This window comes from Parus major, chromosome 5 (genome assembly GCF_001522545.3).
Source record: "Parus major isolate Abel chromosome 5, Parus_major1.1, whole genome shotgun sequence".
NCBI lineage: Eukaryota > Metazoa > Chordata > Aves > Passeriformes > Paridae > Parus > Parus major.
This window is the reverse complement of record NC_031774.1, coordinates 21,397,563-21,421,019: the sequence shown is the minus strand read 5'-3', so window position 1 is coordinate 21,421,019 and position 23,457 is coordinate 21,397,563. Positions and strand designations below refer to the sequence as shown.

The window sequence follows — 23,457 nt, the reverse complement described above, 5'->3', positions numbered from 1 at the left end:
ATCCTTGCTTTGGTTCACTGTTCTGGTTTAAGTCTTACAACCAAATGGTACCCTCATACCCTCATTTATATCAGTGAAGTTTTAACTAGTCTGATCAATAGACTATCTAGCAGCCAATTGCATGGTTTTCTCCCTTGATCTAGTCCATCATACATTTCCAATGCTTCTGGTTTGTGATGGATGGCACTGATCAAAAGAGTAATTTAACTTATGTCTGTATCTCTTACTTCCTCTACTGCCTTCCTGAACTGAAAGAAAAAAGAAGTGCAAACATAGAAGGGGTGCTGCAATAACTCCCACTGGGGGATATGAGACACGAGGAAATTCAGTTAGGCAAGAGTTCCCTTCAAAGAAACTATTAATCTGGCAGAAAAATGCAGATAGAAACAATCTGTCAGTGTGTTCCCCCCTTCCCTAAAGCTTTCAGCTGTCACGGTCTGCAGAGGCATTAATCTTTAATCAATTGAATGCCTTCTGCAGTGAGGCATCCAGGGAAAGGACAGGTCATAACAAGCATTCGCCTAGAATAACTAAGCAGTCGTGCATGAGCTGTGCCATCAGACCTTGCTGGATAGCAGCAGGGAATAGATGAAGAGCTAAAAATAGCCTTTCCTTGCAGTGTTTTTCCAGACTATTTTTGATTCTTCATTTTGATAAGGTCGACTGGCTATTTGCTAAAAATAACCAATCCCGGCAATCTGAGGACAAAAAGTAGAGTATTTATAACCTCCTCAGACTCTTTAGTACATTTGTTGGCTGCAGATAATCTAGGATCATGTCATCAGTCAGTTGCCAGTGTTTTATGTAAGTCAGTAATAAATAAAGCATTAATTGGAATGGAAAATGAGTCTGTCTTGCCACTCTGCTTTTCTCAGATGGAACACATATCCTTTTGTATATAACCCTTGTAGGTTACCTTGCCCTGTTCTTCACAATGTGGTCTGAATTGCTTCAGAAATAACCAAAACAACCTCATGTTAGGTCAGCCAATCTTACAAAAATAGCTGCACATGTAATTAAAAGTGCAAAAGCGGTTTTGTATGCCTGATATTTCAGATGCAGAATTTTTCAGGCGTGTGATTCATATAGCTTCCTCCATGAGAAGTTTTTTATCATAGAGCCTCTGTGTGCCACTGTCTCTCTGATGAAATGAAACCACCAATCTGCCAGCAGGATGAGAGCAACAGAGGGATTCTGTAACCAAGTAACTGGAGGAGGACTGCAGAGAAATCGCCAATATAAATGATAATTTGACCCCAAGGCAGGTTTCAAGAAACTGGGTCATTATGGGGATGGGGGACACAGCAGTCAGCCCAACTGTGTGACCTGTTGGATATTCCAAGGAAGAAATATAACAATTAAAGGATTAATATTTATTTTTTTAAAAATAGAGTCTATCACAGTACATTTGAGCAACTGCCTTTCTTCAGTTAGGGGGGAAAACTCTTAGGTTATCAGTGAATATTTTCCCTTACAGATATTTTGCTTAGGAACTATTAAATTTCTGTAAGGGAAAACTCATCTTCACAGATTATTTCTTTAAGTACACATGATTCTTCATAAATACTCATCTTGAATAGGCTCCACTTATGCTGTCTGCTTAACTGCAATGTAACACAGGTTAATAATGTGGAGATTTACAGATTTTTCCTTCCTACAAACATGAATATATCAAGTGTATGCCTGATTTGTATGTTATGGAAGTTTCTATGACCAGGAGCAGTGCTGCACAGGAAATTCCCACCTCTACACTAAAAGGCTTAGCTGATTATTTCTCTGGAGAAGAGAGAATGGGGGAGAGTCCTGCATGATTACAATGAGTACAAGCAATGAAGGCACAGTATTGTACTAATTTTGATGGCATTTCTTATTTTAGATGAAATGCAGAAGCTTTAAAAACATAGATCTGACTGGCTTCCTTTGAGGTGCTGCTCTGTTTTCCTATCACTTGACAAACAGATCAAAGGAAATGTGAGGGCAGGGACAGCATGGGAGAGTTCTTAATCTTTTCTCTATACTTTTTTCTGTAGACATTTGCCACATAGAGAAAGAAAAGGCCATTAATAAGAACTACAAGATACATCAAGTAGAGAAAACATCTAACATGAAGGCAGCAGAAAGAATAAACAATTTGTACAGGCAGAACCTATGTTTTTCCTCTCAGGGGTATCCTTAGAGCAAATAGGAATTGATTTAGCTTCTATATATATATACACAGGACTTTCTACATGTTTACTATTTCTTGTAAACCACTTAAGGCCATTTACAAAATTTATGGGGTTTGTACAGTCAAAAAAACCCATTAGTTTTTTCCAACAACAGACTCACGACCACGTTTCTCTCTTGCCTCATTTCCAGTTGAATTTTTATTTTCTGTGACCAAGCTAACATTCCTCAGTGGAGAGATCCTCAGGCAGGTGTTTAACTTGAAACACCCATAGAAAATACTCCATGCAACAAAGTGTGTGTGTGTTCTGTTGAGTTACAGCAAGCTCAGATGTAACTGTGGGCCATACTACATTAGCTGTGAGGATTCTGAAAGCATATTACACCCTCTTTCCTGCAGAGGTGTGATTTACTGGCTGAATCCACACAGAAACAGTACAATAAACCTGCCTTCTGAGCAGTAAATATATATGGGCAAAAAATATTATATTATTTTATTATATTAGAGGAGCCAATGAGGCCCCTGCCCCAGAAGTAGACTCAGGTATGGGAGTGATGTTTTTCTTTAACACAAACTGCGCGCTTCTTCTTCCCCCTCTCTTGCTCTCAAAGCCAATCTTAAAGGTGCAGAACTTAATATATAACATAAACCAGACGATTTGGGATACCAGTATCATAAAGTCACCCCAGGACATTGTTACTACTGTATATTCATATACTCCAACTGTAAGAATTAATAGAACAAAAGAAAATTAGGAGTAATTAATGGGTTCAATTTGTTATAGGGATCCCCTAAAATAACACTTTAACTAATGTCGTACCTGGTTCTTGATTTCAAAGAGCTTGCTCCCTAAAATTTTGTTGTTCAGGTCTTCCTTGGGGTACATAAATAAGGAGGGGTCAATCAGGAAGTCCATTTGTAATTTGGCTGTACATCTCACCTCCCATTCCATTAAGGAGACCTGTCTTCTGCTATAGCTTGCTTTGTGGACTTTAAAATATTGTCCATGGACAAATGCCAAACTAGTTAGCAAACATTATGTTTATAGCTATCCCTTATACTGATCTTACCAATCACCTCACCAACCTTGGCCTCATCACTGAAGGAGGAACTGGTTACTGCTCACAGCAGCCACAACCAGCACCATCTTCTCTTCAGCCACTGCTCAGACTTTCCTTTTCACTGTTCAAGCAGTTCTCTGCCATCACCCCAAAGCAAATTGTGGGTGCATCAATTATTTGTTGCCTATGCTTTGGTAATTTGGTTTATGATGCAGATGTGCTTTTGTCACTCATGCCCATATGCCAAAATCTATGAGGAGGGGAAAAGTGCACTTCTATTCAGTTTTCATGGGCAATTTCCTTCAACTCTTGATTAATATATATACAGGAAAACCAACTCAAATTCCTTTAGGATACCTAAATTTTATAGTACCAGGAGTTAAAGAGCTTTTTATCGGTGAAAAAAGCTTTCCAGTTGAAATACTCTACCACCAGCATATAGAAAACAGTTTCTTAAAATGGGAAATAGAAGAAGGAGACAGAAGAATACCATTTAGTAAAAAAAAATTACCCTGCAAATTGAGAACCAAAGAAAAAAAATTGCATTAATTATTGTGATGATGGTGGAAGGTGCATCCTTGGATGCCTGTGCTAGGTGACAGAAGCAGCTGTACCTGCAGGTACAACTAGCACAGTGGCAGAAGCATTCTCTGCACTCTTTTGCCAATATATGTCATTGTTAACCACAAGGGATGGACTTCCAGGAATAGAAAAAATGCAAAAAGAACATCAGCTTACTATTGCCTCTCCCTTTGTAGCTCTTTTCTGGACATTCTGCCAAGAGGCCAATGGATACAGTTTATTTATGTGAATATGAAAAAGAAGAGTAGAAACAAAACCAGGCATTTCACCAACTGAGGGTGGTGGATACTGTCTGATCTGAGGTCAGACTGGAAACCAACTCAAAATGAAAAGATTTATAGAACTCAGTTAGATGGCCATGATCCTAAGACCTCAATAATGAAGACGAATCTATGCACATGTTTTTTTACCCTTAGGTAGGGCTAAGTTAGGGCTGACACTAGATTCTATCTCCCAAAAACACCTCTTTGAGACAGCTGGCTGCAGAACAGTTGCACCTGATCATCATTTAAGAAGCGGGGAAACTTCACATAACTTATCAATCTATAGTCTCTTTTTGGAAAGTGTGAAGAAGAATAAAAAATTACACCACAGGACCTTATAAGAGAGTTAAGAGCATATTCATTAGAAATGAAATATAAAATACAATGATGCCGCAGAACAGACAGCAGCACATAAACAAGACACCCCCCTGCCCCATTCCCTACCCTCACCCCAATCCAAGAAAACACACCTATATAGTACAAATTAGAGATCTCAAATAGAGGGGAGAGGAGGGGGCCTACAAAGTAATTTTCTTGCTATACAGAAAATATATTATTTGCTGGAAGTCACTGCTGAGTTGTTAGGGGGCCAGGGCCAGTCCCTGCTCAGGAATGCCCCTGAAGGCACACTGACCCCTATTGCTTCCCCACCAGTTTGCTGAACACATCATAGATCTCTGGCTTTTCCTGGGCAAACTGCTCGGCTGTATTTTTCTGTAGCCAGTCAGATGAACGCATCTGTTGCTGCAGGAGGCCAATGAGGTCACCAAGGCTGGAGCTACTGGCACAGGTGGAGTCCTGGTGGCGGGATAAAAAAATGACTTCATCTGTGCTATCTGCTTTGCCATCCTGATCTGATTGACAAGGCTGCTCCTTCTCCTCAGCCAGTATCTCCTGCTCACGTTCTTCCAAAACCTTGCGTATCCGTTGCATACCTGCAGTAGTATAAGGAGGAGAAACACTAGTGGATTAGTTTAAGCCACAAGTGTCTCCAAAGCCATCAGATCCAGAAAAGGATAATGGAGAAAGGGAGAAAAAACAGAGAAGAGGAGAGGATAATAATAGGCTAAATTTAGGATTAAGAAGAGAAGGGAACAGTGCTGCAGAAATTGTGGTGGGAGGAAAAAGAACATTACTCACCTAACTGCAGCCGGTGGGTCTTGTCAGCAAAGATGATGCGGAACCATCCAGGTTCACTGCACTCAAAGGCTTTTCCACAGGACAGAAGGACCTTATTATCCAGAAAACGCTTCCAGAGCAGCAACTCCTCCTCAAATGTGCCTGTCTTAAGGTACTAGGAGAGTCATCAGAAGGGCCAGAGGTTAGTATCATATAGACTACATCACTGAGATCCTCATGAATTTGGGATTCCCATGAGGTCTGCAAAGGCCAAGGGAGACACCTTTTACCTCTGAAGTATGACAGTTGTGATACAAAGGAAGAAATGGGGAGGGAAGTGGCTTGAGAGTAGTAAGATTCCTGCAAGGAGGGAAGTTCACAGACTGACGAAAGGAAAAGAATAGACTGAAACATCTGTCAGTCCCTCCCTCTCATCAGATGACAGATTTATTAAAACAAAATGCTTGTCACTATATTAACCTTTCCCCTAGATGCAGTTGCATTATATTCCTGCCCTCATTCCAGGAGAAGCCTCACTTCCTAAGACTACCAACCTTTCGGAAATCAATCCAGACAAAGAAGCCTGCGTTGCGGTTGAGAAAAGGAACCCCAAGCGTCTTCAGCTCATCTGTCACATACGTATGGGCCGCTTTCAGGCGGGCATGGTTGGCCCTCAGGTACACTTGGTTGATCCAGTCTGCCCAGAAGAAGATAAAGAAAAGAATCACAAACTGAGGAAGTATTCAGATCTGTTCAAGCTTCCAAAACACTCAGTGTCTTTTTCTGCTTCACATTTCACCTCCTTTTGTTTTCTGTTTCCTCAAATAACAAAAAGACAGCCAAGAAGTATTTTGCAGTTGCATGTCTGTGGAGAAGAGTATCTCCTTGACCTTCCTGAGGAAGTTTCCCTACATTTATAGTTCTCAGTCATCATGGACTGTCAGCATTCCACCCTGGGCAGAGTTAGAAGGCATTTCCATTTCCCTTGTCCCATAAGCCTGTATTCCTTATTTCTGCTCATCTGGTTCTAGATAACACTGGAAATTTCTGTACAAATAGCTACCACACTTCTTCCAAGATGCTCCTCTAACTTCTGCTATGCAGAAATGGTCCTTTTCTGCAGAGCTGTCAGCCTTGCATTGCATGGGCAGCTTCAGGGTAATGGAAGACTGTCAATTAAGGTGTACAAAGAGGAGCTCACCAGGGAACATAAGGGGAGGGGAGATCTTCCAGGTACCAAGACACACAGAATGGCAGAGGATTGTACATGGAGTACTGACTCACCTCTGTCTCTAAGCAGCTGTGCAACCTTGTGCTGGACAGGTCCACAAACCCCATGGAAATAACACAAAGAAGCCACTGCATTGACAACATCTTGGTTCTCTGTATATAAGGTACCAAAACGAATTCCAGAAACAGCAAAATCCTGCAGAAGACACAGAAAGATTATTTTATTACACTGAACAGCTGAGATCCTATTACTACTAACTTGATCTTTCCAGCATGAGGAACCTGAGGAGGCCAGACCAAAACCTACAAGTCACAAAGGCACAGCACAGTAACAAGCAGCACTCACCTTGGTTATGCCCCACATCACGTGAGTCCGCTGTGGATCAGGCAATCTGTATGTAGAAGGATGCAGATGGGCAGTTAGTGTCATAGGTGCTGAAGCTTTTGGATCACCAGTGCAGCATTGCAGAAACAGAGAGGCAGCATTACACAATGATAGACAGCGCACCACCAAACAGCAGTCAAGCAGGGAAAATTCAAATGCAACCTAACTTCAGAAGCTAGGAACCCCTTGGAAGAATTTTTAAATATTTCAAAGACACAGGTGCTTACAAGTGCTACATTTGACATGCAGATTGTCGCTAGAGGACACAAAGTATTGGGCGAGAGTCCGAGTCAGATCATCACATGCAACCAGCCTTCCTGTAGCTGAAAAGCCTTGTGGTTGAAAAGCCTTTATTTGGGGTTTTTTCAACCCTTATATAGTTTTTCCAACCAGGTTACCCTGACTGGTAGAAGGAACAACACCCCCTTTGGTCTCATTGGTGGGACCAGAGAAAACACACCAAGGACATCTGTTCAGTATTGTTTTGAGAAATATTATCTATTTACAGTAACATAATTCTGGAGAGAAACTGCTCCCAGGAACTTTCCTCTGGGAACAGATGAGCCCCTGACAGGCCAAAACCCTCTCAGGCTCAGAAATCCTGTCCACAGCAGATTTCCTGATATATGAAACTCATACATTTAATGTTAGAAATCAGGCTTCTGCCAATGTATTTGCCAAGAATCAAAAGCCATGTTCTTTTACATCTAAGCCCGGAAACACTGAGCCAGGACTCAACTGAGTATATTTTATTTCTTTGCAACTGAGCACAAAAAGATATCTAGCACCACTGGTGAAAACTAGAAATTAAAAAAAAATTAAAAAAGAAAAAAAAACCTCAACACCCCACCATATTTTAAGAAATATTTTAAAAGTTTTTCATCTCATTAAGACAATACCTAATAAAAGCCATTATCTAGTCTGTAACACTACTGTAATCTGGAACTACTCCATGGAAAATTAGGAAGTAAACAGCAATAGAAAGCCTTTAAAAGCATCAACAGAAACATGGGAAAAAGATGTTTAGATAGGAGAAAAGAATCACCTTCAACAAATGAAAAAACCTATTTTCAGTTTTGGGGACTGTCATAACCCAATATTGATGCACACATTGAGAAGTATACCACAATAAAAATCTAGCTACCATTTTTTTATTTTCTAGATTGTATTTGACAAAATGTATTTGCCATTCAGAAATATAAATAAATAAATAAATAATAAATGTAAGGTGGATTCAGAATCTGCTAGCTTATGACTTAACTTCCAGTCACAAGTTCTCAGCAAGGCATCATGTTGAATTGTCATTGGAAGATGGCCAGGGAAGTAGGAGCTGCTTTTACCTGTCCATGCTTAGGACACTGTGAAACGTTGCTGATTCATCAAAAACTGACAGCATGTAGATCTCATCTACTATCACATGCAATTCATGTCTGAAAAAGGACAAAATGGAGATTACAGAAGAAGGGTGCTTCTGATTTAACACAGATAAATTCAGGCCTGCAAATACTTGCTTTATACAAAGAAGAGGGGATGCCAAATTTTTCAGAAACAAAGCAATTTTTCTCAACTTAGATCTATTTTGTGTATATTTAAATAATTTGAGGTATGTCTACTTAACTGTCACCCACTGTAACCACGTAACAAGACAAAGATTCTATAATTGTTCTTCTATATTTCACCAATTAAAAATTAATTCCTATACGTACTACCCATCCACTCAGCATCTCATAGAATCTGAATCTCAAAGAGCATTATGATCTATGATGAAACTGGGAACCCATATTCATATACTACGTCTTTACAGATACAGAGAAACTGAGGGGAAAAGAACTCAGCTTCCTATCAGGGAAGCACAGTGCCATAGTGTTTTCTTGGATTACTGAAAAATAAAACTTGCATTCCTTAATGCAAGTTGCTTTGCCACCCCAGATGACTGCATGGTCCATGATCCCAGCACTACCTTCTCCTTTCTTAAGCCCACCAATGTGTGTGAAGAGCAGACTAATTGCCTGACTTAAAAGATATTCACAGATAAATTCAGGGACAGTAAGTACTCCACCAGATTCTGAAGGCTGTATCTGACTCAGGATATCTCAGCCTTCCAAATTGACATACCTTTTAGCAAATTCCAGGTAATCCCGTAGCTCTGTCAAGGAGTAGATGTCCCCAAGGGGATTTTGGGGATTCAGAAGAATTAAGGCCCTTACAGTGACACCCTGCAGAATACAAATATCATAGCATTAAGAGGGTGCCTATCATGGGATGAATTTTTAGTTCCTCTACTTAAGTAGTCTCTCACTTAAGTGTGACACAGGATTCTCCTGAAGCTTCCACCGTGACTTTTCACCTCAAAGGTTAGATTTGCATGTGAAAACTTTCAGCCACAAATTAAGATTTTTCTTTTTACTATTAAATCATTTGCAAAGTGAAATGAGCAAAATATTATAGAATTAATCTATGATTTTGAAAAGATGGAACTGCTACCACCCAGTAATAGGTTGCCATCTGGCCATCCAATTAATGAGAAAGATGGTCTCACATGCTCTCAGTATGGAAGTACTTTTTCTGAGCCACATTAGTAATTGGGAAGTAATAAATTACTGAAGACTGCCATGAATGTGGCGAGAAAGATGAGAATTTGAGTTAGGTGGATGCAAATACTTATTTAGAACACACTTGGCTGGAGATGTCCGAGCTAGTAACAATTCAAAGATGCAACTAAACATATATGGGATTTAGGACAATGCCAAACTTACAGACTAACCCTTCAGAAAAGTCATATTCACGTACATTTTATCCTCTAGAGTTCCCTCCTGAAAAAACTCTCAGCATTCTTAGTGTATTCATCTGCCCTGCTGTGTAGAGCAGTCAGTTTTCAGGTAACTCAGCTGGCCTTTCTGAAGGAGAATCCAGGGTAGTCCCAAATTTTAGTGCATGCCCAAGTACATTTTTTTTTGGGTGACATGAATGGGTTCCAGTGCTTTGTGAAAGGTCTGGTTTATCCTTTCTGCTGTTACCAAAACTGGACAGATACAACACTGAGGGATTCCCCCTAGAACTGCCCCTGACTTTTCAAGCCATCATCTCAGATGTCTACAAGGACAACCAGAAAGCCAGGTGCTAGGTTTTGATAATGCCTTGATCTTTAGGCCACTTCTGGGATGTGACATCTCCAATACATTGTAAACTTAGGTGATAATGTGAAGCTCAGCTCACCTCTGCCCGGGCATCCTGCAAGGCTTTTTCCAGTTTTTCCACCGTAAGCTGAAAAGGCCGAGTGCTTGTTCCAGTAATCTGAAAGACATAAAAAAGATTTAAAAGGCAAAGATATTTCAATAGAGACTCCCTTGAGCCAATCTACTGAGAAATGTTCCCTGAAAGAAACTAAACCCCCAGCAATAATGACCTAGCAACCATCTTCTTATCCTTTTATACTACAGAGAATAAACAAATCAGTAAGTAAAATCAAAGAAAAGGCCATCATAGGCTGGCCAAAACCAGAATTTTCTTGCTATCCTTGAATAACTAAAGCAATGCAAGATCTCCATCTGCTCTTCCTCCTTGTGACCACCTTCAGTAGGACACAATGTAACTTCTCTCTCCAAGGTTCAAAATTATAATTTTTTTTTTCCTTTCAAGGACTTCTATAAGGAGTAAGATACAAGAAAAGGACAAAGTTGGAATCCAGATTAATGGTCTCAAGTGACTTTCTTGCAAACTAGATGCCCATTTTCCCAGCAATAAACTGTGTAAATGTCCACTGGCTGCAGTATACCCTTGTTCTGAGAACTGCTTGCAGAGGTTCCCAAAGCTCAGCTTTCAAATTTAACTACAGAAGTTGTTATTTCCTTCTCTCAGATCTTACCTTACTGTCTAAATAGACATACACCAGCTTGACATTACCATAGAGGAAGATACTCTGGGTAATACCACCATAAAAGGGTGTAGCAATCAGAACAGCTTCTGGAACCAAGAAAACAAAGTTGGTTATCAATTTTGTCATAGTCTTCTCTCCTAATGTGCTTTAGCTAAACATGAAAGCATTTTTACAACTGTGTCCCCTGGAAACACTGTAATTCTACTGCCTCTTTCTTCACTTTATTTTTAAATTAATTCTTTAATCTTCTGGAAGAGCCCAAGTAACCATGAGAATAGCCCATGTCTAGTTTGGCAAACTAAAGCAGGGTGCCACAAAAACAGTGACGGCAGACAGGGCATGCACCAAGTGTGAGTGCATGGCATCTGCAGACCATGGAAATGAAGAATTTCACAGCACAACTTTGCAGGAAACAAGAACTTTGCAACAGGCCAATGCCAATTCCACTACTCCACTTCTGTCTAACAGCATTTAAACAAAGTAACATTACTTCCCAGCAGTAAAAAAACAAACCAAAACAAAACTATGTTCCAACCATCCACTTACCCCCTGGATCACAAAGGACTGTAGCTAATGCAGAAAATAAAGAGCCACAACCATTTAAAATAATCACCTACAGAAGAAAGAGAGAAGCTAGTGGTAAATCCATGCATAGAAAGTCAACGCTATAAAAGAACAATTCCTGAAATATCGCTGAAATAAATTTTCTCCCTAATTCTCCATTATAATTTTCCTGCTAAAATCCCACTTCTACCAGAATAACTTTAACCCTGTTCTTTCACAGACACTTTGTTCTGGTGCCATTTTTGACTCTAACAAGCAATTTAGAAAAATAATAGGCTTAAAGTTGGGGAGCAGTTCTGAGATGCTAGTAAAGCAAAATAATTTTAACAGTTAATATGTGTTATCATTTCTTCGTGGTAACAGCAGTTCTGACCTCCTGCCAAATTTGTGTAAAACTGAAAACTACTGTCTTGTACAGAAGCAGGTTTGACTCTTGCTTCTACAGGACAAATGCTCACAGGTACCATGAGATTCATTCCAAGTATCAGGAAGAATCTGGTGCCTTGAAGAGGCAGTGATCAGCAAACTGATCAGTGGTAACCTCAGTTCACATTAGCTATGGGGGTCTGTTGAATCACTGCAGCCAGAAAAGCAATGGCTGCACCAGCTCCTGCTGCCTTCAGCACTCAGCAGAGACAGGAGCTCCTGACCTCCGCAGGCCCCAGCATGCAGGCTGTATCTCTCACAAGTCAGCAAGTCCTGCAGAGACTCAGGTTCTGATGTCTTTCTAGCAACACTGCCACAAATTTTACAGGTTAAAACTAACTCTTGGTTCAATTACAAATCTTTGTCTTGAGGTATAACAGAGGAATGAGATGACATAGAACTCAACTGAAACAGTGGGCACTCTTTGAAAAGGCTGGAGGATACAGGCATAGTAGGTCCCTGTGCTAAACAGGGAGATCAAAATATAAAGCCTCATTGAAAGTACCAGCAGGAAGAGTTGGCACCCAGAAGTGAAACATGAAGCAAATATACAGTAGACCTGAAGTGTTTTGTCAGACGAGTGCATCAAAAGCTACTGAAATGAAGAATCAATCTCATTTACATGAAAACAGCTTGCATTCTTACCATGTAATTTGTTTAAAAAACAGAATTTGAACCTGTTTCCCAACAAATGTCAATACATTAGAACAGACACCAATGGACAGTGGGTTACCTACATTCTCTGCTTTAAGAGGTGCAGGGGCCTTGCAGTAATAGGTCAAAAATCGAGCCACTTCTTCCCGTAAACTGAAAAATACACAAAAGCAAATACTGATTCAAATATTCTCCAAGAGGCTGGGCTTCCAAACCTGGTTCACATCTTAGGAAAGTCAAGTCAGGGACTTGTAGAGTCTGGTGAAAATAGCTAGAAAACCGGACAGCTCTGGCCGATGGAACAGACATGATTTTTACACCCAGAAGAGGTGCTGCAGACAATGTCTATAATGGTGCATGCATTTCTGATGAGCTTTAATCTGGCACAGAAGAGAAGGATTAACAACCCCAAGTGTTCAATATGTTTCAAAGAATTGTTTGGAGTTACCCAATCTGTTAATGTACACAAGTGCTTTTAAAACTCTGCTTTAGAAAATTTGCATCTTCTCTCACGTAAAAGGATTTTTAACTGTATAAGCTGGTAGGACGGCTAATGTAAAGTTTTACAAAGAAAAAGATGATTAAGTGACCTAGAAAAGCTTTAACAAGAGAATGTAGCAGAAGAGGTTTGTATTCATCCATTCTGTTTATTAAACAAAAAAGAGAAGCATTACAAAAAAGACTTACAACAGATGTCCTTTCCAGTCAGGATACTGAAGCAGTGAAGGGTCCATCACATTCATATCAGCCTGTGTCAGCTGGGAGAAATTAGAAGAATCATTAAAGGCCCAGTTACCAATAATGGAAATATGGAGATAGACAGGATCCATGTACAGGTGCACACCTGCACAGACACTTGTGCAACTTCAACAGTTGTAAAACTGGACTGGGAAAGCTATTGACCACCAAAATTAATGCAGCTCGGAGAAGCAAAGACCAGCAAACTGATCTGTGATACCTTCAGGTTGTATGAACTATGGGCTTCTGCTAAGTTACTGCAGCCAAAACTTCACTGCACAGAAATCTACAACAAGGATGCAGAGCAGACAACACATGATGCCCATAACCAAGGTCCCTGAAAAAGAATTTCTCAGCAAATGAAGCAAACCCAAGAGTGTTTTGCCCAAGCTCTGAGGACAACATCTTTTAGCTGGAAAAATAAGTCCCAGTTGTGAAAACTCAGGTCTAGACTGTCAGAAGGAGTTAGAAAGAAATTTGAATCAGAGTCAGATATGATTTTTTTCTTTAACAAACTTTCAATATATTATTTTTTTTAATGAATTACAGCTTTCATTTATGTCTCAGTTCAAAGTTACTGCAGCTTCTTCATATTTATATTTCTGATTAGTTTGGTAAGTGTTGAAGTGTAACAGGAACTTTCAAAAGACAGGAAAAAAATGAAATTATCTTCCCAATAATTATTCCCCAGGCCAGGCACTTTATTCCTTATGAGAAGTTCATTCTGATCTCAAATACAGATTGACCTGAACTGTGGAGGTCCTTTTTAATATTTATAATTAGATAAAGGTAATGAACAAGTATTATGTACAATGTCCCCTCAAATATTTAATGGCAACCAAATATATGAGTTAATACTAAAAAAAGTAAAGGTCAGGAGGACACAAGTAGTTGATAGTGCAAGGGAGGAGGGAAATTCCACATGCAGTGTGAAGGTTTTGCATATGATAACAAAACCATAACATTTTCTATAGGTGTTTTAATAACTGGTGCCAAGCTCCAGAGTTTAAAGACCATGTCCTATCCAATGCAACCTGATATTACAACCTGATATGATAGGACAACACTTCCTTTATTCAGCTGTAGATGTTTTTGGAGTCTATGTAGCTCCAACAATTGTGACTACTTACATCTCTCTCCCCTAAGCTTATCTAGAGATTGAAACACCAAACATACCAGCAGACTTGGGCAAAAACAACTATGAATTAATAAGAGAACCCCTAAAAGTAATGTGCTAAGTATTCTTTAATTTAAGGGTCAGAAGTTGAAAACAGAAACTGGGTACATTATTCAGTGGCAGCAGTATTTTTAATCCCAAACAGAAAAAAAAAAAAATTGCCTACAATCCCAGCTGATGCTGCATTCAGTGAATCCATACTGCTACTCAAGGCCATGAGGACTGACTGAGAAGCTGGCAACATCTTTGTTCTGCTTGTTGCCACAAGCATGAACAGTATACGTGAAAAAGTCTCAACTCACTTTCACAGAAGGGCTAATTAAGAAGCAGCTGACTACTGTCTTCCTCTCCACTACTTACTGCAGATGTGGTGTTAAAGAGGAAAGGACAGTGAAGGAAGGAAGGCACCACCTACACAGCATAGAAGACGTCTTTCCATGCAGACATCAGCTCTGCCTTACCTGTTCTTTTAGCTGAAAGGTGGAGTGGTGGGGTAGAATCCCCTGAGTCAGTGGAGTAGCAGGCAGAAATAAAACAGGGAACGTTTTGAGGGTGGGAAGTGGTGGAATGGGAGCAACCACGAACTACAAACTGCAGAGACTGACTGTCCAACCCTGAGTCACCTTCCCACCCCGCACACAAGCACACATAGGAAAGACTGCTACCTGCCCACCTCAAAGGCTGCCTGCCACCTGGGCAGTGATTTTAATGGAATTCTAGAAGCATTCTTCTACAGCATAGTTCTGACATTTCCTTTTGACTTTTTTTACTCTTTCAGTTCTGCTATATGTTCCACTTCTCTGCCTGATGCAAAGCCAGCAGGTAGCAGCTGACCCAGTCTGATTTTGAGAGATTTCACTGCTGCCACTTGAACATTTCAGGTGAATTCAGAACCAGGTGTCCAAGTTGCGTGACTTTATAATGGACAGATATAAAGATACTCAAAATTAAATAGAGTTCAAAACTAATTTCAAAACATCTGTATTAAATCATTTACTGTAAGCAGGGGAAAATAAAATTAATCTTATTTTCATCTAGTTTTCTGAAATAAGTACATCCCAGAAGGGAAACCCATAATGTAGAGGAAGAGAAAAACACCCATGTTGCTATCCTCCTGGAAAAATAAAATAAATAAATGTACAAGTAGTTGTATTCAAGAGTGACTTCCACAAAATTTAAAATTCACAATGAAAAACTTTACCAGAGAAACCTGAGTAACAGCAGTATCTTTAGGAAAGTACAAGCTTTGAAGAGGAAGTGCACAGCAAATTCAGTGTTTTATTTTGGAATAGAACTTACCCGCTTGGACATCAGGTCAAAGCAGAGCTTGTTCTCACTGGTGCCGAAGTTTATTATACCCTAGAAAAAGAAATAATATTGCTTATAGACACATAAAACATGTGAGTACATCACCTTAGCTATCACTTCACTAAATTGCCTCCAAAAAGCTTACCAAGGAAAAGTCAAAACACAGTTCACATAAACTTCACCATATATAACTCAAGTCTTGCATCTACGTGTGTACATTTCCATACACATCCCAAGCACTTGGCTTCTTCATCATTAAACTGTCTGTAAATGAACCTGTACTAATAGTTTTTACTTCCTTACAGAATATGTTTAACTTAATCTTGAATTCACTTACTATTATATGAAACTAAAAAAGAAACCCTAATGTAACCCTGAAAAAAACAAGCTTTACCCTTCAACACCAGTTTTAAACAAGGTTTTGGATATATTTCTTTATCTTAAAAGCATTTGTTTACCATTAATTACTATTCCATTCTACTGATTTGCTCAAAAATCATATAAACTTGTAGTCATGATAAGTAGTTTAAATACTGAATTTTTTCCCTCTGGAGAGATGACCCTGAATTTCCAGGTTTATGATTTGGCCATATATAGTATGGCATTAGATCCTGAAGAGTTCAAATTTACTAGTACATTCTCATTATTGGAAGACTTTGGGTAAATAAATTTTGAAAATGTGAAGGAAAATCTAAACAACTGTACACTTCTGATGTTATTAAAGTACAAGTAATTTTAGATATTTGTTTAAAAATCTACCTCCTACATAGACAACAGTTCACAGAAGAGGCAGAATGTACATTGTAACAAAAACTTCCCTGTGTGTTTCTAGTTAAACAATCTAGTTTTCACCCCCACAGCAACTAAAGTCAGGGCAAATAATAAAATACTTCTAAAGTTTTAAGTAATTCAGTATGTGAATGAAGGATCTGATTAAAAGTAATCCACATATAAATTGTTATTTATATTTACTATACTTGTTACTCAGTAATAATTTGCCATGAACTATTAACACAGCCTTTGTGCCACAAGAGGGCTATGATGAGCTACTTAAAACTGAGCAGCTGAGTGTAAATGGACAGAAAAAGTGCTGAGTGTTATTAACAGTAATTAAAAAAAAAAAAAAGGCTACTACTTAGTAGTTCTACTTCCTGCCTTCATCACCTGCAATAATCAGACATAATCAGATAATCAGAGACAGTCCTCAGTGGGCAATAGAGGTGATGAGGTGAAAGGAGGAACATGAACTCTGTTCCTGCAGATTTCTTACATCTTTCAAGGTCTGCTACTGCTATTACTACCCTGATAAAGAAATCAGAACATGCAAACCTGAGCTGAACACAGCATTCATTTTTGGTATCTAGATGAGCCTCAAAGCTACTTTTAATTTCTTTTCCTCAAACAGTTTGACTCACCTTGTATTAGTGAGATCAAAAAAAACCCCACAGTTTCAGCACATCTGTCAGCAAACCTCTAAGAAGCTATTTTTTCCTAACAAGGAAGCCAGGAAAACACTTTGAGGTTCTTACTCACATTGGGGTTCTTGTCTTCATCATACTTGTCAGCGTGATAGGCTTTGTAACCTTCCTCAGTGGAGCCCTGAAAAATGTTGGCAAAGTTGCCACGAGCAGAGAGGTAGGGGCTTCTCTGGAAGCCGCTGGGGTTACAGAAGCTGTGCATGTCAACCCTCTTCTTGGCAAGCGGCCGAACCCTCATCTCTTGAAGGCTGCTCCCTCTTCCTCCCATTCCCTCAATTTCAGACAGTGCCTGGCTGAAGTCCAAACCCTGAGGCATAGTAACAGTGGAGGAGGAGCCACTATGGCTCTGCTTTAGGATGCTGAGCATTTGAGCAAAGACATTGAACATGCGAAACTCATGTTCCCGCTCCAGTTCAAACCGGCGCTGCTCCAGTTGCATCCGACGCTCCTCCACGTCCAAATCTCGCTGAAATCGTCGTTCTTCCATCTGCAAGAAGCGCTCTTCCATGGCCCGCTGAGATGTCAGAGTCTTCAGCAGGAGATCATCGAGTGGGTCCCTCATGCGCTGGCCTTTCCGCTTTTTTCTCAGCCGATGCAAGGCAGAGAAGCCAGGCCGAGGAACAACATTTTGGATCCGTGATGAGTTTGCCATGTTTGGCTCACTGAAACCTGCAAATACACAAAAGTGAAGAAGGAAAAGTGCAGCAAGCAAAGTGGCATGGGCATGCTTTTCTTCCTTCTCCTACCTGACCTAAGAACACCCTTTTATCTACTGTAGTTTCTAAAAGAGCAAATTAAAATCTGTCAGGTACATCCTGAGGTTTGCAAGCATTTTTTTAAGTTTGTTTTTAACATCACACACTGGGCACACCATGATGCTGCCAGCCCCAGCCCCCTACGCAACCTCCATATTAACCTGAATGATCATCAGTTCCCTCCACTAGGCTATGTGGTGTGCAAGCACCACAGCCAAGAGGACATACCAGTTCCTCCTGACCTCAGACATTAACCTCACATTTGCTATCATCTCTTCTTCTCCAACAATTAATTAATAGTTTTCCATCAGCCTGTCCTAGACTGGTTTGAAATCCCCAGGATTCCCAGACTGTACCCTTCCTGGCAGCTAAGCAATGCCAACTGCATTTTCAGTGCAGGAATCTCATCTCCTGTAAACAAATACACTGTTTCTGCCAGTGACTTTCAAAAACATCTTCTTTCCAAGCACACTGAATAGCTTAGAAAATCAGGCAATGATTATTCCCAAGTATTCTTCACTGTTGAGTGGGTTAAAATATTAGATCTGGAATATATTTTAAAACAATGCAAGGACAGTTTCACCTGCAGGTTTATAGTACAACCATGGCAGAAGAGGGTATCCTGATTCAATTCAGCATGAGGACAACAGACAGCTCTGGTTATGTTCAAGTGATACCAAAAAAGCATGCAAATGGGTTTTTTTTAAATAAGGCAATTACTGTCAGCATTATATGCAGAAATCTAACTAGACCAGCTCATGGACCCCTTTGGATTTCATACACAGTATTTTGCCTAGATCAATAATTCTAGACTACATTTACCTGAAGTGAGATACCTGTGTTTTGGGAATGGCCCAAAAAACCACCATAAATCCAGATATCAGCCTTCTACTTAAAAGCTTTTTAGGATGTGGAAAAACAAGGATACAAATGTCATTGAGAAAACCAGGTGTCTATCTCTGCATCAGAAATAATCTTCTCCTTCTGGGAAAATGGGTAGAAACCTTATGCTGGAATGTAAAAGGCTATCCCTACCTGAAGGTGAAACACTGGTTTCAATGGGAATCTCCACCCTGGAGATGGGAGAGTCGTTCTGGGCCCTCTCCAAGAAGGCTCTCTCCATCTCCTGTTCTTCAGGGGAGCCCTGCTGGTAAGACATGGCTTGTGGGGGCTCTGGGGTCAAGCTGTGGTCATCAGAGTTCACCTCCTCACATTTGATTTCCATCAGCTCGGGGTGCTGGGAGTGTCCAAAGGGCAGGGCTGAGGAGGCGAACTGGTGGTGGTAGCTCTCCACCATGCTGCCCTGCAGCACCTGCTGAGCCATCATGCTGCCGCTCAGGGAGCCATAGGCCAGGGCCGGCCGGCTGGTCAGCACCCTGTCCATCACCTCGTAGAACTTCCACGTCCGCCCGCCCCGCGGGGCCTTGCTATTGTCCTTGATCCGCCGGTACTCCAGCTTCATCTTCTTGATCTTCTCCCGGCACTGGTCGCCCGTCCGGTGGATGCCCTTCTCCCGCAGCACCTCGGCGATGCGGTTGAAGACGTGCTGGTTTCGCAAGCAGCTCTCCAGCTCTATCTGCACCGACTCGTCGGCCCAGAGCTGCAGCAGCTCCACCACCTCGGGGTCCGACCAGTTACTGCCGCGCTCATACTTCTTCCCACGGAAATCCATCGCTCCCGGGGTCCCGCCCGCCGCTCGCCCCGGGCTGCGCACCTGCCCCTGCCCCGCCGGGAGGGCCTTTCGCACCTCGGCCCTCGAGGGCGCCCGGGCGGCCCGGCCTCCCCCAGCCCCTACCGGGCTGCAGGCCCTCGGGCACGGCTCGGCACGGCACGGCTCGGCACGGCTCGGCTCAGCCCATCCGCTGGAGCCAGGCGGAGCGAGCTAGCGGGGAGCCGGGCCGGCATGTTCACATCCGGGGTGACGCACATGCGTGCAGCCTTATTCCGGGATAACTTTATCCCGTGCCAGGCGCTTCTCGCGCTCCCGGGGCCGGGCCAGGCTCCGAGCGGCGCCGTGGGGTCCCTCCCACCCTGCCTCTTTTCCTCGCTCCCTGCCTCCTGCCGTCCGTCCCTCCGCACTTCCCGGCCCGGGAGGAGGCAGCACCGACCGTGCCGTGCCGCATCACCCCGTGCCGGGCCGTGCCGAGCCACAGCCGCGCCACAGCCGCGCCTCCCCTCACGGCGCTCGGCGCCGCGGCTCCGCCCCGCCCCGCCCGGCGCTGCCAGCCACGGCCTGGCACGGCTTCCCCCGCATCAGCCCCGGCTCCGGCGAAGCGGAGACCTCGGCGGCGGTGCTGCCGAATGCCGCCGGTGGAGCGGCCGGCCCCGCTCCCAGCGCGACCCCGGGCCCCGGTCACCGGCGGCGCTTTTGCCGGGCGCGGGCCGGGCCCGGCGAGAGCTGCGGCGGCAGCCCCTGACAGCGGCTGTCCCCTCTGCCCCCGTGGCCCTCGGGCAGCGCTCGGGGACACGCACGGAGACGGGGCACTGCCCACCGCCCCTGGACACCAGCAGAGGACTTGTGCCTCCAGTCTGGCCGTCCCGAGCCGCCAGGCATTACAGCAGTTCGTTCCATTGTTTACACCCCACCATCAGTGAGCTGCGTGGTTCAAATCCTTCCAAGCACCCACTCCGTCCTCTGCCACCTCTCTAACTGGGCTAAAGGACTGTAGAGAGCGAATGCAAGATTTCTTCTTTTCCTCTACGCCACATCAGCTCGAATTCCCTGCAGGGGTCTGTAACTGCGGAACTCGACTTCACAGAGCTATCCTGCCGCATCAGCCGCGAAGGTGCCTCAAGCCCCGCTGCAGGACAGAGCCAGCAGCACTGTGCCACAGCGGTGCGGAAATTTCAGCCCAGACCCCAGCCTGGCAGGGTAAGAACTGAGCCCCAAGGCCGCAAACATAAACCAGTAATTAATGAGGAAACCAGAATGACAAGTAGTGTGTCCATATCCTGTATCACCTGTGGCCAATGTACAGGTGGTGAAGCACATACTAAGTTCGTAATTTTTCTCTTAGATCAAAAGATCTACTTCATTACAGCACTAGGTTTTTTTTCCAACTGTTATTACCTTCATTCTGGATTTTAATAAATGGTTCACAGCCTCTGTGATTCCATTTCCCAGTCTGTGAAATGGAAACAAAAGACTTGATCTTTGTTAAATTTCATTAAATACTTTGAATACTGTCTTGTGGGCAGGGGCAATAAAAAAGTTTAAAAAAAAGAAAAAAAGAAAAAAAAGAAAAAAAAGACTTTGCTTTAAAAATCACACTACCTTTCTTAATAAATTATGACCAGAGAGTAGTTTGGATTTGTTAGCAGTCTGCTGAAATAGATCTTGTATTTCACATGCCCATAAGATGTGCTTTTACTTTCCTGGTTGTTTTTTGTTGTTTTTTTTTTTTTCTGTGGGAATGGCACTCCATGTTCTACAAGTACATACTTAATTACATAAGAACTTTTACATAGATTGTGTAGTGGAGTACACAAAGACCAGGGCAACAATGAATAGAGTCATTGATGATTGAAGTTTAGTAATAAATAGAAATAGATTAAAGACATCATGGAATAGAATTTTTAAAAAGCTTTTTAAAGAAGCCTGAGAGCTTGGCTAGAGCCTGTTACACCTGAGGGCCATAACTTAGCCAGGCAGCAGCAGAGTATTCTTAAAGTAACTTGTCACATATCCTGGCATCAGGAAAAAGCACTGTTTCAAAATGCAAACATTAAAAGGACTGGAACCTAGATTTGTGATATAAAAAAATTTAACAAATCTTGAACTATTTTTCATGGTTCAGTTGTTTTTGCCCTCTTATGCCTTGCAAAGCAGAAACTTCATTTTTAAAATGAAAATGAGGGCTTCCATTGTAATCACGTATCAGACAAGCGTGGAGAAGGACCATACCACATTCTGTTATATTGCCAAGATACTTGTTTTACCTGCCAGTTCTTTGAGCTGCTTTTCCGATTTAAATGGAAAAGGGAATTAAAGCGGCTGTGTTCCCAAAGTGAAAGTGATGTTGTTAAATGTGCACAGAGCAATCCACTGAAAATTGCAAAACCAAAAACAAAGACTTTCTCTTCTGAAGTGTTTTGTATGGCTAGTTAAATGACAAAAGTATAGGTGCCACCTAATTTGATGTATCCAAGACAGGTTAATTATTTTAATATTCCTTTGTCAAAAAAGACCCCAACAACTCTACCTTTCTTCTTCATGCAGCAAGCTCAGGAATGCAAACCAAATGCTGCTGTGGTGTTTCTTCCTTGTTTTCAGAGAATTTCATGCCTCAGTTTCATCTCAGCTGATGACAGCCAAGTGCCTTCATTACACTTCATTCCTTCCTAGCAAAGTGCGTATCACAACTCCATTTCTAACAAGCCATGAAATGTGACCCTGAACATACCCCCTCTAAAAAATTATATTAAGCTTCACTATTTCATTATTTTTAGCTTATTATAAGACTACAAGGCATTGATGCAACTACTTAATGATCAGCTAAATCTAAGACAATAATGCTTGCCCTAAACATTGGAGGCCATTGGAGCAGGGGACTGCTCCTCTGCCATTGCCCATTAGCAGTAATATTTAAAATAAAGTTTTGTCAAATCTTTTCCTCAATGGTGCGGTCACAGACGGTACTGAAACGAAAGTCCTAGAACTTCTGTTTGTTCCCAGTACATCTGCAAGCTGAGAGGAGGGGGATCACTGAGTTTCAGGCCCTCAGCTGGGAAATATGACAACCATCATGATGGTTTTGGTAGGGAAAATTTTACAGAAGTCATAGAGGCCTTGAAACTCAGTTTAATGACAGATGGTAATAATAAATTATTTTGTAATTACATAGGATTTAACAATAATAATTATAATAATAAAGCATTAAAACTATATATGCCTTCCTGCTGCGAGGAGGATGGCTCATATAAAGCAGCATTTGGGTTAGCATCCCCATTGTCATGCTTCTTCCCTCTCCTGAAGTATGCCCTTCGCATCCCCTCCCAGAGGAGAGGGCACTTGGAGCTCCCACTGCTGACACTCCCAGAGCCAAGGCTTCGCACAGCAAGACCTCTCTGACCTGTTGTCTCCATCCCCTTTGGCAGTGTGGAGAAGCCGCGGTGGGTTGGAGATGTCCCTTCCAGGCAGGCGTGGCCGGCGCGGTGACGGGAGGAAGGTCCCTGCAGAGGGTGCTCCAGCCCCAGCTACCTTCCTCTGCTTGGCACGGTGGGTTTGCGTGGGAACCTGCGCCTGGGAAGGAACACGTGGGGGACCCTGGCAGGCTGAGAATGTGTTAGCGAAACATTAAACAGCAGGGCCGCTTGCCCAGCAGGCCTGTTTTCCAGAAGTTTAGTGCATGGCTCTCCATGCTTTGGTGCAAAGGGAAGTTTCTGCTGCAGTCAAGTAAAACTCTATGGTTTTCAAGAGTCTCCAGCATGGGAAAGGATGCTGGGTTGGCTCTTACAATGCTGTAGCTCAGAGGAAGGTTACTTCCCAAGGATGTGTAGTGGCTGCTGGCAGCACTGAAGTAAAGCTCAGAAGAACCGTGACCAGAACCACAACCACCTCACCTGGTGCATATTTACATACTGCCTTGGAACCAGACAAGTTGAGCACACTGAGGTCTACTTCCTAAGAGGTGGCTACAGTAAAAATTCATTGTCATAATTGCAGTTTACAAA

General features: G+C 42.1%; 1 protein-coding gene across 4 annotated transcripts in view; it reads right to left on the bottom strand.

Annotated features, from left to right (window-relative positions):
• Positions 1-2,343: 2,343 nt before the first annotated feature.
• ACCS (1-aminocyclopropane-1-carboxylate synthase homolog (inactive)) overlaps positions 2,344-23,457 on the bottom strand; it is a 29,897-nt gene continuing 8,783 nt past the window's right edge. For 2 of the 4 annotated variants that reach the window (XM_033515058.1, XM_033515060.1), the window contains exons 2-15: positions 17,085-17,698; positions 15,543-15,602; positions 13,016-13,086; positions 12,412-12,481; positions 11,231-11,297; positions 10,673-10,770; positions 10,024-10,101; positions 8,923-9,023; positions 8,148-8,237; positions 6,769-6,814; positions 6,477-6,618; positions 5,747-5,889; positions 5,214-5,367; positions 3,572-5,008 (exon numbers count right to left, since the gene is read on the bottom strand). In XM_033515058.1, coding sequence (XP_033370949.1) covers positions 4,710-5,008; positions 5,214-5,367; positions 5,747-5,889; positions 6,477-6,618; positions 6,769-6,814; positions 8,148-8,237; positions 8,923-9,023; positions 10,024-10,101; positions 10,673-10,770; positions 11,231-11,297; positions 12,412-12,481; positions 13,016-13,086; positions 15,543-15,602; positions 17,085-17,681 — 2,016 coding nt within the window. In that variant the 5' untranslated portion in view covers positions 17,682-17,698 and the 3' untranslated portion in view covers positions 3,572-4,709. Of the gene's footprint in view, positions 5,009-5,213; positions 5,368-5,746; positions 5,890-6,476; positions 6,619-6,768; positions 6,815-8,147; positions 8,238-8,922; positions 9,024-10,023; positions 10,102-10,672; positions 10,771-11,230; positions 11,298-12,411; positions 12,482-13,015; positions 13,087-15,542; positions 15,603-17,084; positions 17,699-18,819; positions 19,542-23,457 lie in introns of those variants that run through there. The other 2 variants (XM_015631179.2, XM_033515059.1) reach the window with 2 other exon arrangements.